This window comes from Pezoporus wallicus, unplaced genomic scaffold, assembly GCF_028554395.1.
Source record: "Pezoporus wallicus isolate ANWC-B61680 ecotype Strahan unplaced genomic scaffold, APGP_CSIRO_Pwel_v1 contig_6520, whole genome shotgun sequence".
Classification (NCBI taxonomy): domain Eukaryota; kingdom Metazoa; phylum Chordata; class Aves; order Psittaciformes; family Psittacidae; genus Pezoporus; species Pezoporus wallicus.
Genome location: NW_026636887.1, coordinates 359,126 through 371,615, shown reverse-complemented (window position 1 = coordinate 371,615; position 12,490 = coordinate 359,126). Strand labels below are relative to the sequence as shown.

General features: G+C 45.4%; 1 protein-coding gene across 6 annotated transcripts in view; it reads right to left on the bottom strand.

Moving 5' to 3' along the window:
* FARP1 (FERM, ARH/RhoGEF and pleckstrin domain protein 1) overlaps nt 1-12,490 on the bottom strand; it is a 217,393-nt gene that overhangs the window by 69,253 nt on the left and 135,650 nt on the right. For all 6 annotated transcript variants that reach the window (XM_057402081.1, XM_057402086.1, XM_057402083.1 and 3 more), the window contains exon 3: nt 7,127-7,231. In XM_057402081.1, the coding sequence (XP_057258064.1) occupies nt 7,127-7,231 (105 nt within the window). The remainder of the gene's footprint in view (nt 1-7,126; nt 7,232-12,490) is intronic.

Below are 12,490 nucleotides of genomic sequence, written 5' to 3'. Positions count from 1 at the left end.
AGTTTTAAATCCCACAGGCACATTCACCTCAACTGCATGATATAAATTCATTACTATAATTTAAGTGTAAATATTACTCTCAGTGCTGCTTTGCATGGAAACAACGATTCACAGAATCACAGAATAGTTAGGGTTGGAAAGGACCTTAAGATCATCCTGTTCCAAATCCCCTGCCATGGGCAGGGACACCTCACACTAAACCATGTCACCCACCCCATCCAACCTGGCCTTGAACAGTGCCAGGGATGGAGCATTCACAACTTCCTTGGGCAGCTCATTCCAGTGTCTCATCACCCTCAGAGTAAAGAACTTCTTCCTTATATCTAACCTAAACTTCCCCTGTTTAAGTTTGAACCCGTTACCCCTTGTTCTATCACTACAGTCCCTAATGAAGAGTCCCTCTCCAGCACCCTTGTAGGCCCCATTCAGATACAGGACGAGCAACTACCTTGCTGTTCTTCATGTGCTTTAGCATGCTTTCCAGGAGAATCTGCCCCAAATTTTTGCCAGGCACAGAGGTGAGACTGACTGGTCTATAGTTCCCTAGCTCTTCCATATTCCCTTTCTTGAAAATGGGGTTGTATTTCCCTTTTTCCAGTCATCAGGAACTTCACCTGACTGCCATGATTTTTCAAATATGATGGACAGTGGCTTAGCAACTTCATTTGCAGGACCTTCAGGATCCATGGATGAATTTCATCAGGTCCCATGGCCTTGTGCACATTCACGTTCTTAAGATGATCTCAAACATGATCCTCTCTTACAGTGGGCCTAAGGCCTTCATTCTCACAGCCCTTCCCTGGGTGGGGTAAACCCCCAAACTAGACACATGAATGGTAATAAACACAAGGAAGTATCTAAACACCCTGTGTAACAAAAGCTGAAGAGATTTCTTAAATTATTCTTCTTTCCAAGAAGGCTTCTTTTTTTCCAAGAAGAAGACCTCACCATAAACAGCATAGTAGCAAATGCCACTTGGAGTACTGATAAGGAATGGTGAGGAAATCCTGTATGCTCTCTACGTTTCTGCAAAGTTCATGCAGAGGGAACCAAAACCCCTTTCTTTCACCTCTGGGATCACCACAGTCAAACGACCATATGTGGTATAAACGCTTTATTGATACAGTCAGAACACGCAGATTAATTTACAGGGACACCCAGCAGCGGTGCCCAGTGTGTGGCTGCCACGGACAGGAACATCCCCCTGGGCCTCCTGGACACAGGCACTGCCTCAGGGCCAGCAGCCCAAAGGCCTTTCTCCAAGGGATGCTGGGCAAAGGGGCAGCAGCAGCTGGGCTGCAGTGGGCAGAGCTGCGGAAGCCCCGTCATCCCTGTGTCACAGTGCCACCACCCACCAACGCAGCATCACAATGCTCTGGGGCAGTATAAGGCAGCATCCTCCCAGGTCCCACTGCCAGAGTACGCGGCGCTGCCACCAGGACAGAGCTGGAAGCCTGAAGGCACCCGAGAGGAATCCCGAGACACCCGTGGAATTACTTGGAGGGGCAGAGGGGGGAAGACCGCCCGAAGGTGCGGGAGGTTCTCTGCTGCAATTCCAGCTCCTGGAGGGGCCACACTCGCAGCTCATCGGATGGATGGAAATCCTGCTTCAGTCTGCGGGGGGATCGCCATCCTCATCTTCTGGGAAGATAGTGGCAGCAGCCATAAGGAATAGGTCCACAGATGGCCCAGTGTCCTCCTGCAGTGCTTTATAGCTCCCACTGCCAGGCACAGGAAGGGCTCTTGCCCCCAGGGTTGATCAGGCCAGGGTCACTTTGCTGTTGTTGGAAGCCCCTGAGATGGCTCCAGGTGGAAGCAGAAAAGGCAGTGCCAGTGTTCCCCAAGAGCCATAACCAGCCTGGACCAGGAGCAGGTCTTGCTCAGGTGCTCAGGGAATAGCCGATCGCCAGCAATGGGGTCAGGAAGGAATTTTCCCGCGGGGCAGATTGGCACTGGTCCCCGGGGGTTTTTTGCCTTCCTCTGAGCACTGAGCATGACCACTTGCCAGGGCTCCACAGTACATTCCAGCTTGGTTATCGCCTGGTGCTCATGCTCCATGAAGGTGGCCCTCGCGTCCTGCAGCTGGGGGGGAAGAGCTTTTTTGCCCCCAGGTGGACTAGCAAGCGTTCCCGGGGTTTTTTGCCTTCCCCTGCAGCCGAGCACAGCCCCTTCACGGGGCTCCTTTGGGTTATTGTGGCCCAAAGGCAGCGGCTCGTGCTCCAGGCAGCTGGCCCTCGTGCCCCGCATCCGGGGGGAGGCAGAGTTCTGGACTCCCAGGGTGGTCCCAGCGTGGCCCCAGGATTGTTGCCTGTTCTCTGTGGCATTAAGCACCACCCCTTGTCAGGTCTTCCCCAGCCCATTCTGGCTGGGTTCTTGCACGGCTCACGCACCACCACAGCACTGCTCTGAAAGATTTAGGAAAAGAAAATATAATCTAAACTAAACTAGGCTAAAATTCAGTAAACTAACCTAACCTAACGTAATCCAACTAACTTTACTTATAAATAAATAAAATACTCTTTCCACCTGTAACCTTTCTGATTTGTGTCTTTGAAAGTGTTTTTGGTGCTTAAAACCCCTTGCCATTTCAGGTAAATAATGGTCTCATCATTATACAACTTATTGTGAGTGCAGGGAATGGAATGGAATGGAATGGAATGGAATGGAATGGAATGGAATGGAATGGAACAGGGTGGAAAGGAACGGAACGGGATGGAAAGGAACGGAACGGAAAGGAACAGAACTGAATGGAACAGCATAGCTCAGAACAGCTATGCTATGTTATGCATACAGTTCTGCATGACAAGCTCTGACTTAGGTCTGAGGGGCTATCTACAGTGCAGGTCCCAAGGGAGGCCAGTCCCAGGCACTGAGGCCTATGTAAACCCTCTGGACCCTGAGACAGAAGTAGACCTGTGATAGTAGAAATTCACTAAGACAAAGAAGCTTTGAATACTAAGAAAGAATACTAAGACATGGAAGCTTTAAGAAAAAGAAAAAACATGAAATTGCAAGGTCAGCTAATTAATTAAGCAACTTTGTTCCTGCTTGTCTAGGCCTAAGCCAATAGGGACTGCTTGTGTGCTAAAGATGTATACCAGTTAGGACTGCTTTGGTGGTTTGGGAAACTGCCATGAAAGTACTGCGCATACTTCAAGAAAAAAGGTAAAAAGTTCAACCTAGCTGAAGACTTTGAGCCTTCCTCCTCACGACCACCGTCAACCACCACCAGAGGCCAGCATGCATGCTCAAGGAGGAGTGGCAGAGTTCCAAAAAGGACCCCTCCTTTTCTCAGAAATCTTATGAATAGGTATATCTACTAACATAAATTTGTGACACGCTGGATAGTGAGTGCGTGTGTTAGGAGGAGTGATTCTCCACACACCCATCACTGAATAAACAAATACGTACTTAATAGTTATATTGACAATATATTGAGTTTCTTTACAGTGCTTTTCTCGCCTGCCCTCCTCATCTACTCTCCTTTAGACATGTACGGGATGCCACAGGAGCAAGAGTACTGGGCCAGATGGACTCCTGATGGAGCACTGTTCTCAGGCTCTTGTGTTTTGCTCTGTTTCTCCAGAAGAAACAACTCAGGCGTTTTTACAAACCAGTATTTGGGGGAGGGGTGGGGTTGAGTGGGTGGAAATCACAAGGAAATGAGCAGGTCTTGTCTGCATGAACAAGATTTGCAACCACTCAGCTCAGGAGCACGTCCTGCTTCAGGCCGAGGGATAGATCTTTAAGCTTTGCCAATGTCAGACATGTGGTCCTTTGCTATCCTGTGGAAACCCAAATAAACTGGATGAACACAGAAGAGTTTCACAAACCACCTCACACGTGTTTTTCACAACTCTGTTCAGATGCCCAAATGATCCAGAGACAATCGACATCTCTCACCCCCAGCAGAAGGCACAGGCCTCCTTCCCACAGAGTGACAGAACCAATGCCTATGATGGGACATGATGCCTGTTCAGTCCATTTTGCTAGTGGGAAGAAATGTCATCCAGTATTTCCTCAGCATGTACTGTTATGGAAAGAAGTAGGGAGAAAAAGAACGGAAGCTGGAAGAGACCTACAGTGATCAAGTCCAACTGCTCGACCACTTCAGGGCTGGCCAAAAGGTAAAGCACATTATTAAGGGTGTTGTCCAAATGCCTCTGAAACACTGATGGGCACAGGGCATTGGTCACCTCTCTAGGAAGCCTGTTCCAGTGTTGGGCCACCCTCTAGGTAAAGAAATGCTTCCTAATGTCTAGCCTAAACCACCTCAGGCACAGCTCTGAACCATCCCCACACATCCTATCAGTGGATCCCAGCAAGAAGAGATCAGCACCTCCCTCTCCAGTTCCCCTCCTCAGGAAGAGCTGTAGAGAGCCACGAGGTGCCCCCTCAGCCTCCTTTTCTCTGAACTAGGCAAACCCGGTGTCCTCAGCCGCTCCTCACAGGGCATGCCTTCCAGTCCTCTCAACAAATTTGCTCCCCTCCTCTGGATGCATTCAAGGAGCTTCATGTACCTTGTTCAATGGAGGGGCCTAGAACTACACCCAGTACTCAAGGTGAGCCTGCATCAGTGCTGATTAAAGCAGGACAATCACCTCTTCCTCCTTCTTTGTGTTTTCTTTTGTTACTAGCTCCCAGCTTCCTGGATTAATGCCCTCCTCCTCTTCTGTATGCGCTATGGTGTACGCTTATGTCCCCTGCACAGTGGGCCTGGAGCAAGCAGTTCAGCTCCCTCTCAGTTCCCCTGACACCTTTCAGCTACTGACAGTGCCCGCAGCTCAGCCCCCGCTGCAGGAGGGCCTCCACCAGGGCCCACCGAGTGCAGCCCGGCCCATGGTGCACCCTCGCCCCACGAGACCGGTGCAGGCACTCCCTGCATCCCGAGCTCTCCGCTGCAGCCTCCCCTCTCACCGGCTCTGCCCGGTGCCGACGCTGCCACCGCCGGGGCAGCCAGAGCAGAGCTCCGGAACCGGGCCCCGGCTCTGATGCGAGCATTCCCACTCCCGCTCACTGCCCGCTAGCGCTGCCGGCACCAACCGCCGCGCCACGCCCACGCGCTGCTCCCGCCCTCCCCGCTCGGGGCGGGGCCGTGCCTCCTGGCTCCGCCCCCTGTGGGTCCCTGCTCGCCTCAGCGGGGCTGCGGCTCCTGGGCAAGGCCTGGCGGGGGCTCGGGGCGCCCTGGGGGGCTCTCGCCACTCAGAACTGAGGCTCCTGCACGCGGGGTTTGCCTCGCTCCGGAGCTGGTGACTCCTCTCTGGGGATAGCTCTGCAAATGATTCATAACCAGATCTGCTGCGGAATTTCTGAGTTGCTTTTAGGGGGTTAACAGCACTACTTCCTCTGAATCTCTCTCACCAGTCTTGGGGCATAGCTGACTCGATGCGGGCAAAATGTGGGCAGTCTTTTTCAGAAGCAAAGAGTGGAACCTACAGCAGGAAGACAGACCGCCACTCTCAGATACTTGGCTGTATTTCCTTTTGCAACAGTAGGGGCTAGGTGAATTTTACCATGCTTTATAGATGGAGGCATTTTCCTTCAGGTCAAACTGGCAATAGCCTGAAGGCTTCATCAGAGCTATGGCTGACCCGCTGTGATTGTCTAGACCTATTTCTAGCCAGTCCTTGCCACTGCGAAGGCCTCAGGCACTGGCAGCACCTCAGTCTCTCCTGTGTTCTGCCTGAAGCAAATAAACCATTTTGTTTTCACGAGACTTAAAATTGTTAGTTTACTTCAAGTTTCTGAGCAAAACAGAGGGTCATCTATTTGAAACTTAAATGACCTGTGAAGTACAGAAGGTTGATCAAATGACCTTCTCTGTTTGCTAGAAAACTAAAAAGGAACTGTATATACAAGAGACTTGAGGATTTGTTTCGGCTTTACATCCATTCATCCGTCAGGAATGTCAGGATGTCATTATTAACATGGCTACATGGGCCCTCTGTTGCAACAGTACTGTACAGTTGCACTGTACGTTAAGCTCTCAAGTTACCTAAAGCATTAGCCAAGGATATCTGGCAGAATGTGAAACTTTCTAGTAAAATGTGTTTCATGTAAATCCAGGAGCAAACTGTGAAGCAGATCACTTCTAAAGATCGATGCCCATGTTTTTACAATGTCTTCTTTAATTATAGTTAGCCTAAAACATTCTGACCATGAGTTTTCGGTTTTAGCGTCTATGTAAGCCTGTACTAAGGCATGGCAACTGATTACTGTGGCAGCAGATAAATCCTCTTTTTTTTCCTTTTGTTAAGAAATACTGCTTCTTGCAGAAATTTATGTACATGGACAGAAAATAGATTATTTTTTTAATATTTTTTTAATTCCCCAAAGTAATTTCTGTCAGCCAGGATACTGATGCAGAATTCACTAACAAGCAAGAAATTCAGTACACACCCGAAGGTGCTGGTCTAGCCATCTAGATGACTAGCACACATGCCGCTGGGTCACACAGTAAGTCTAAAGTAAAATAAACTTCAGGAAAAAATGTCATTAGAGGGTGAGAAGTCATTAGCCTTTGGCTTTCTCTGCTACCTGATACTCTTTCCACCCTAGAAGTGTTAGTGTAATGCCTGAATGTTTCTGGCAGCTCTTCTCAGAGTTGTGTCAGGACCAGAACACCTTTCAATTCACCAAACAGGTCTTTCATCAGTTTATTTGTGTTTTTTGATTTTGCCATCCTTTTTTTAACCTTATTATATTTTATCTATCCATTTCCTTGCCCCATGGTGGTTTTCAGGCAACTGTGTCACAATCATGGCAACTTCTCTGTCTGTGGAAAAGATTATTTCCACACTCTATATTAAGCGGGACTGTAAAATCAGAGTTGAGATGCTGCAACAGTCTAGCCTTTGGCTTCTCTACAGCAACTGATTATGATAAAATGCTTTTCCAACTTGTGTCTGAATTGGCTGTTACTTTCAACAGAAATGAAATCTGACAGGAGTAATCAGGTTTTAAAAACACTTTTTCAACATTAGCAGGCAAGAATATTTTTTTTAAAGTCCTTTTTTCATGTCGAGATTGAGGATTAAACATACCTTGTAAGTAAGGAGCAAAATGAGAGAATAATACAGTGTGTATGTAGATGGAAACCAGCTGAAAAATTAATCCTTTTACCTACCATCATCTTTTTATGATCTGGAAATTCAAGGCCAAAATAGTCGCCTTCAACAAGGTTCAGGTGGTTGCAAACAGCATCATGCAAAACTTTCCCTGGAGCTCTTTGCTGGAAGAAGAAAACAAAGACTAGGGTTACAAAGATGTTTTTAATTAGCAGCAGAAAAATTATTATGCTAAGAAATTGTCCAGCAAACAACACTGTCAAAACAGTTTGCAAAATCAGTGGATATTCCAGCCATACCCACAGGGCAGCTGACAATTATTACATTAGTTTTAAAGCTACAGAAAACATTCATCCATCTCTCTGGATGGCAGCTGAGAATCCATCTTTAGTGTATTTTTATATTTGAGGGAAAAATACCACAAAATTGAAGAGGTAGAAGAAGGGAACTTGGGATATAGTTTTCTTATGTCTGCCAAGGATAATTTCTAATGTAAATTTTGCAAGGTAGCTATTTCATCCCATGGCCCTTCAAATGTCAGGTGGTGCTATGTACATCTGTGTACCACATACTGAAACCAAAATGTTCATTAACAGACCTATCATACAAAACACAAGGTACTGAGGGTTTGTTGGACACTGCATGATACAGACTTAAGTCTTGGGTTCTGACTTCATATGGGCTTATCCCTAGCCTCCTGCTGTGAGGCACTGAGGCTGGTCAAAGCCCATCTGTGCTACCCTAACAGAGTTCTTGGGTAATTTGGAGGAGTCAACAGCAAGCATTTCCTTCCACACTGACTTCCAGACTGAAAGTCTTCCTTCTATAAAAAGCAGATGTTCTTGTTCAATTATTAGCTCCCAGAGCTGCTGCTTTGCTGATCGTAAGGATTCGTCTCATCAGCACGTCAATTAAATCCACACCTGCAGCAAATACTGCAAATTACAGCTCACCAGCAAGTCTTCAGCAAAAAAACAGTGTTTCTGTATCAAAAAGCCAATCACTGAAATCAAATATTTTTGTTCCTTGGACAAATGCACCTATTTTAACTCAAGAGGCCCTGAAACACAGATCTCCACTCACTTCAGAACAAATAATAATCCATTAAACCGCACAAACTCCACTTTTACAAGAAACACACCATATCCCAGACAAATGCTCTTGTACTCAACCTACAGACTGTCCTTTTCCCTTTGTGCCCAGTAAATAATTACTAGAGCAAAATAAAAAGCAGTAACTGAGTGTAGAACAGAAAACCATTATAGGTGGGCAGTTCAGCCAACCTGGCTCAGATCTGAGCCTGAGCCCAGGTCCTGGTACCTCCAGGCAGTGCTTTGTACAAACAGGCTACTTGTGAGTGGGCAGCTGCTCAATCCCACCTCCTCCCAGATGCGTCACTGCTCAGTTTGGTCTCTGCTTCACTGGGATACTAAAAAATAAATCCCCATTTTTTTCCCACCTAGGGTAATACCTGCTTTTCAGCCACAAATTGAAGTACAAAGCATCTTTACAAAAGCAATTTGTCTAAAATTGTTTAATATGATTTGTCAAAAGTAACTACCCAGTAGTGAGGCTTACACCAGAGATATTAAATGCATGATGTTTTCCTGGGGAAAGCACAGGATATATGCACCACCACAGCAGTGCTGTCACTCAGGTGATGGAGGACACAATGACTGAATCCTTCAATGCTGACTGGTTTTGAAAGTCAGAGGGGAAAGGCCAAGTTCACCTGCCCTGGAACTTGCTGAGCAGGTTTTTGCCCAACATACTCTCATTGCCTCTAACAGACCTATGCCACCAGGAAGCAATGCTCACTTAGATTATCTATTTTATTAACTGTTTGAGGGGAGATTCAGGCTGGAAGTGAGGAAGAAATATTTTACAATGAGGGAGGGTAAAACACTGGCACAGGTTTCCCAAAGAGGTGGTGGATGCACCAACCCTCAAGGCATTCAAGGCCAGCCTGGATGTGGTTCTGGGCAACCTGATCTCATTGAAGATGTCCCTGCTCGTTGCAGAGGGGTTGAACTAGATGATCTTTGAAGGTCCCTTTCAACCCAAACAATTCTATGATCCTACAATTTTATAATATTGTCAGAAAGCACATAAAGAACAATGGCAGACAGAAGTACTAATTTTTTTTTTTTTTAGCATTTGTCATAACCAACCTTGCAGTAACTGAGTTCATAACAAAATGCTAAATAAGAGATACAGAGAAGATAAGGAAAAAAAAGACATCTATTTTTCTGTACTGAACATTTTTCATCTGATGCAATGCTATCTACAATAAATCTCAAGTGCAAATATATTCGAACACACTCAATGTTCTCCAGCTTCATTAAACCAAAAGCATCCCCAATGACCACCACCCAAGCCCGTGCCAGCCATCACACCCTGTGTGTCAGTTCCAGCAGAAAACCTCCCATATTTTCCACTTCATCTATCCCTGTACATAGGCACATCCAAACATACATCATCTTTTAATGAAAGAGATCCCTGCCAAGTGCATTTCATTGGAGGCAACAGAGTAACATTAAAAAGACATTAGATGGAATGTAATAATGATATTAGTTTAGTGCTCCGAAAATACACCTATAAAGGATTTAGAAACTTCAGACAAATGCTCTTGCACCCAGACTAGTCTCAGGCCTCCACAGTTTGGCTGAGGCTGTGGAAGGATGTATTTATCAGCCACCCTTGCAGCAAGATACTTGCTTTCATCCTCATGCACAAACAGAAAAATGGAAACGTGCCTATGCTTATGTATGTGTCTTACTAAAGTAACTGATGGATTCTACCTGATAAAGACCAAACTTCATCAATCCTCCCAGCAAAAAAAGGCATACTTTGGAGCAGGGATATTTTTGACCAACAGGAGAAAAGGCAGAGAGCCCACCAGTGTTACTACACTGCCCAAGGTTAGCTGAGGAGAGCAAGCCTGTCTGCTATCAGCCCATGAGTAAAAGCATCTGATTAAAACCTGCTAAGTGTTTTCATGGAGTTTTTTTCTTGCAGGCATTTAGACAATGGAACAGCAGTCTTGTAGCATTTATGTCACTCAGCATTTTCACTGGAGTGTGCCTCAGTAACATGAAATGCTTCTTACTCAAGTATTTGTAAATAAGATCATTATTCCAAACTCATCTTAGCTTTGATCAGTCTACCTCAAAATAAAATCTGACAGTTTATTCAAGTGAAACACTGTGCATATGAAATCTGCTGAGATTTAGAGCCCGATGACACTCCAGTCTTGCAGGACCAGGAGAAGTACAACATCCACAAAAGCAGGAACTCTTGGGTCTTACAGAGATGTTGATTCAGTGCAGTTCTGTGACATCCCTACTAAAAAATTTAAACACAATAAATTAAAATCTCAGTCTGCTGGGTATAGAAGCAAACCAGCAGTCATTCATGGCACAGAAAATAGGAGCTGACAGAGGAAGCATTCAGGAATGAGTGCACCACACGGATGACATCATCTGTAGCCAGCAGTCGTGTCTGACTTGAATGTGGTTACAAGGCCTATGAGGCCACACAAATTTTCCACAGAACTTGGAAGGCATTTTTCAGCCATCGAGCATGGCCCTGCTGCCATACTTCAGACAAGTACTAGGCAAACTTGTCGGCCCGTTCCCCACAGCCCTGCAGCTGCATCCATCTCCCAGAAGCTTGGCTGCTTTCCCTGCTTCACACTAGTACTGTTCTGATCCATAGGGGCTCCATGACTCCCCCAGAATAGCTGTGCGTTACATGACCATAACAAAAGCCTCATACACTGGACTGAAAAAGGTCATCAACATGGTCAAATGTGAAAGACATTAGAAAGGAGAGCCAGAAGACCTGTCTACTCTCCCTGAGCATCATAGAATGAGAACTCACACCAGGGAAGGAAAGAAGGGATCCCAGGGTGAAGATCAAAGGAAGAGGATGAGGCACACAAGTGGGACATTGATATGGAAGCTGCCACAATGAAGGCTAATGGCAAGACTGTGCCTCCAGGCCATTTGCTACCACAGATGCCACACTGTAAGGTAGTGAGGGAAAGGAAATGTGTGTACTGGTGGAATACAACTTGTAGCAACACCTGGGATCTGGGAAGCAGCTGCAGTGGGTGGTGGTCCCCTGTCCCTGTTGCTCTTGACAATCAGGTTCTTTGTATAATCGATGAGGAAATACTGAAGCTCCAGAGAGCAATTCTTCCTACCCCAAAAAAGTCACCTGAGCGCACCGGAAATGAACTTGTCCTTAGCAGTACAGCTGTACTTTTTTAGTGTCAATGACAAAGAGCCCAAACACCTGTGTTACAGGGTCCCTTTTAGGTGAGGTGGATCCCAGACATAATGACAGCAGGAAATGACTATTATTCTCTCAAGGTGGTACTTAGTTACAAAAAAAACCCAACATTATAAATTTATTGCAGTGAAAGGAAGCTCACTGATTTCCAGCTACACATCCTTACTGCTTTATGCATTTTGAACTGGCCTTTCATTTAGCTCTGTGAAATCAAATTTTAAAAGTCACTTTACATTTTCAGGCAACATCAGGCCACTAAGTTGTAAATTATGAATAATGCACATCACCATGTTTAGCTGCAAGCTATGAAGGTACCCGGTCAAAGTAGCCTGCTTTACACATTATGCATTCAACATTTGCTGTCTGCTCATTTTTCCAGTCCTACTCAATTCATCCTCCCTCTACTTCCACCAAAATCCAAAACAGCATGCTGCTTATGATATTCCAATACTAAATATTTTAATAGTTTCACCAATTCTTTCATGTTCTAGCAATCAATAATCATTTAAAAAAAAATCTCCCTCTACTTACTTGCTTAGGCCATTCTTTGGCACAAACTGCAATACAGAATTCTTTAAAAGGAGAAAGTGCCCAGCAATATCTGGAAGATATCCAGGACGTATTCCCCCACCTCCCAGTTCATTTAGCAATTATTTCACTAACCATTTACCAGGGGGAAAAAAAAAAAAAAAAAAGTACCACCTGTTTAGGATCAAATAGTGATATTAACATTTCCATCAATCCCAAAGGGAGATTTCAACTTTTGATTGAAAGGTTTTTGTTTATTTTATTACACTTGCTTGTGCATTAGTAACAGCTGATAAGGACAGAGTCCCTTTATGTTCGTCTAAAAGAAGAAGGTACATTCATCATTCACACCTGCCACAATAAAGACAGCCATTTCATCCACTGATGCCCTGTGTTCCCATCACATTCTGGGTGCTCAGCAATGAGATGTCACAATTTGGTCATGCTAAATATTTTACAAATACTTATGTATCACATTGTGAAAAGTTTAAACACAAAGTTCAAGATTTTGTTTGTTCTTTCCTGGGTAATCATCCAGAAAGCCGCTTGTACTTCAGCTCAGTCTGATTCCCAAATTATTTTTATACTTCAGTTTAACA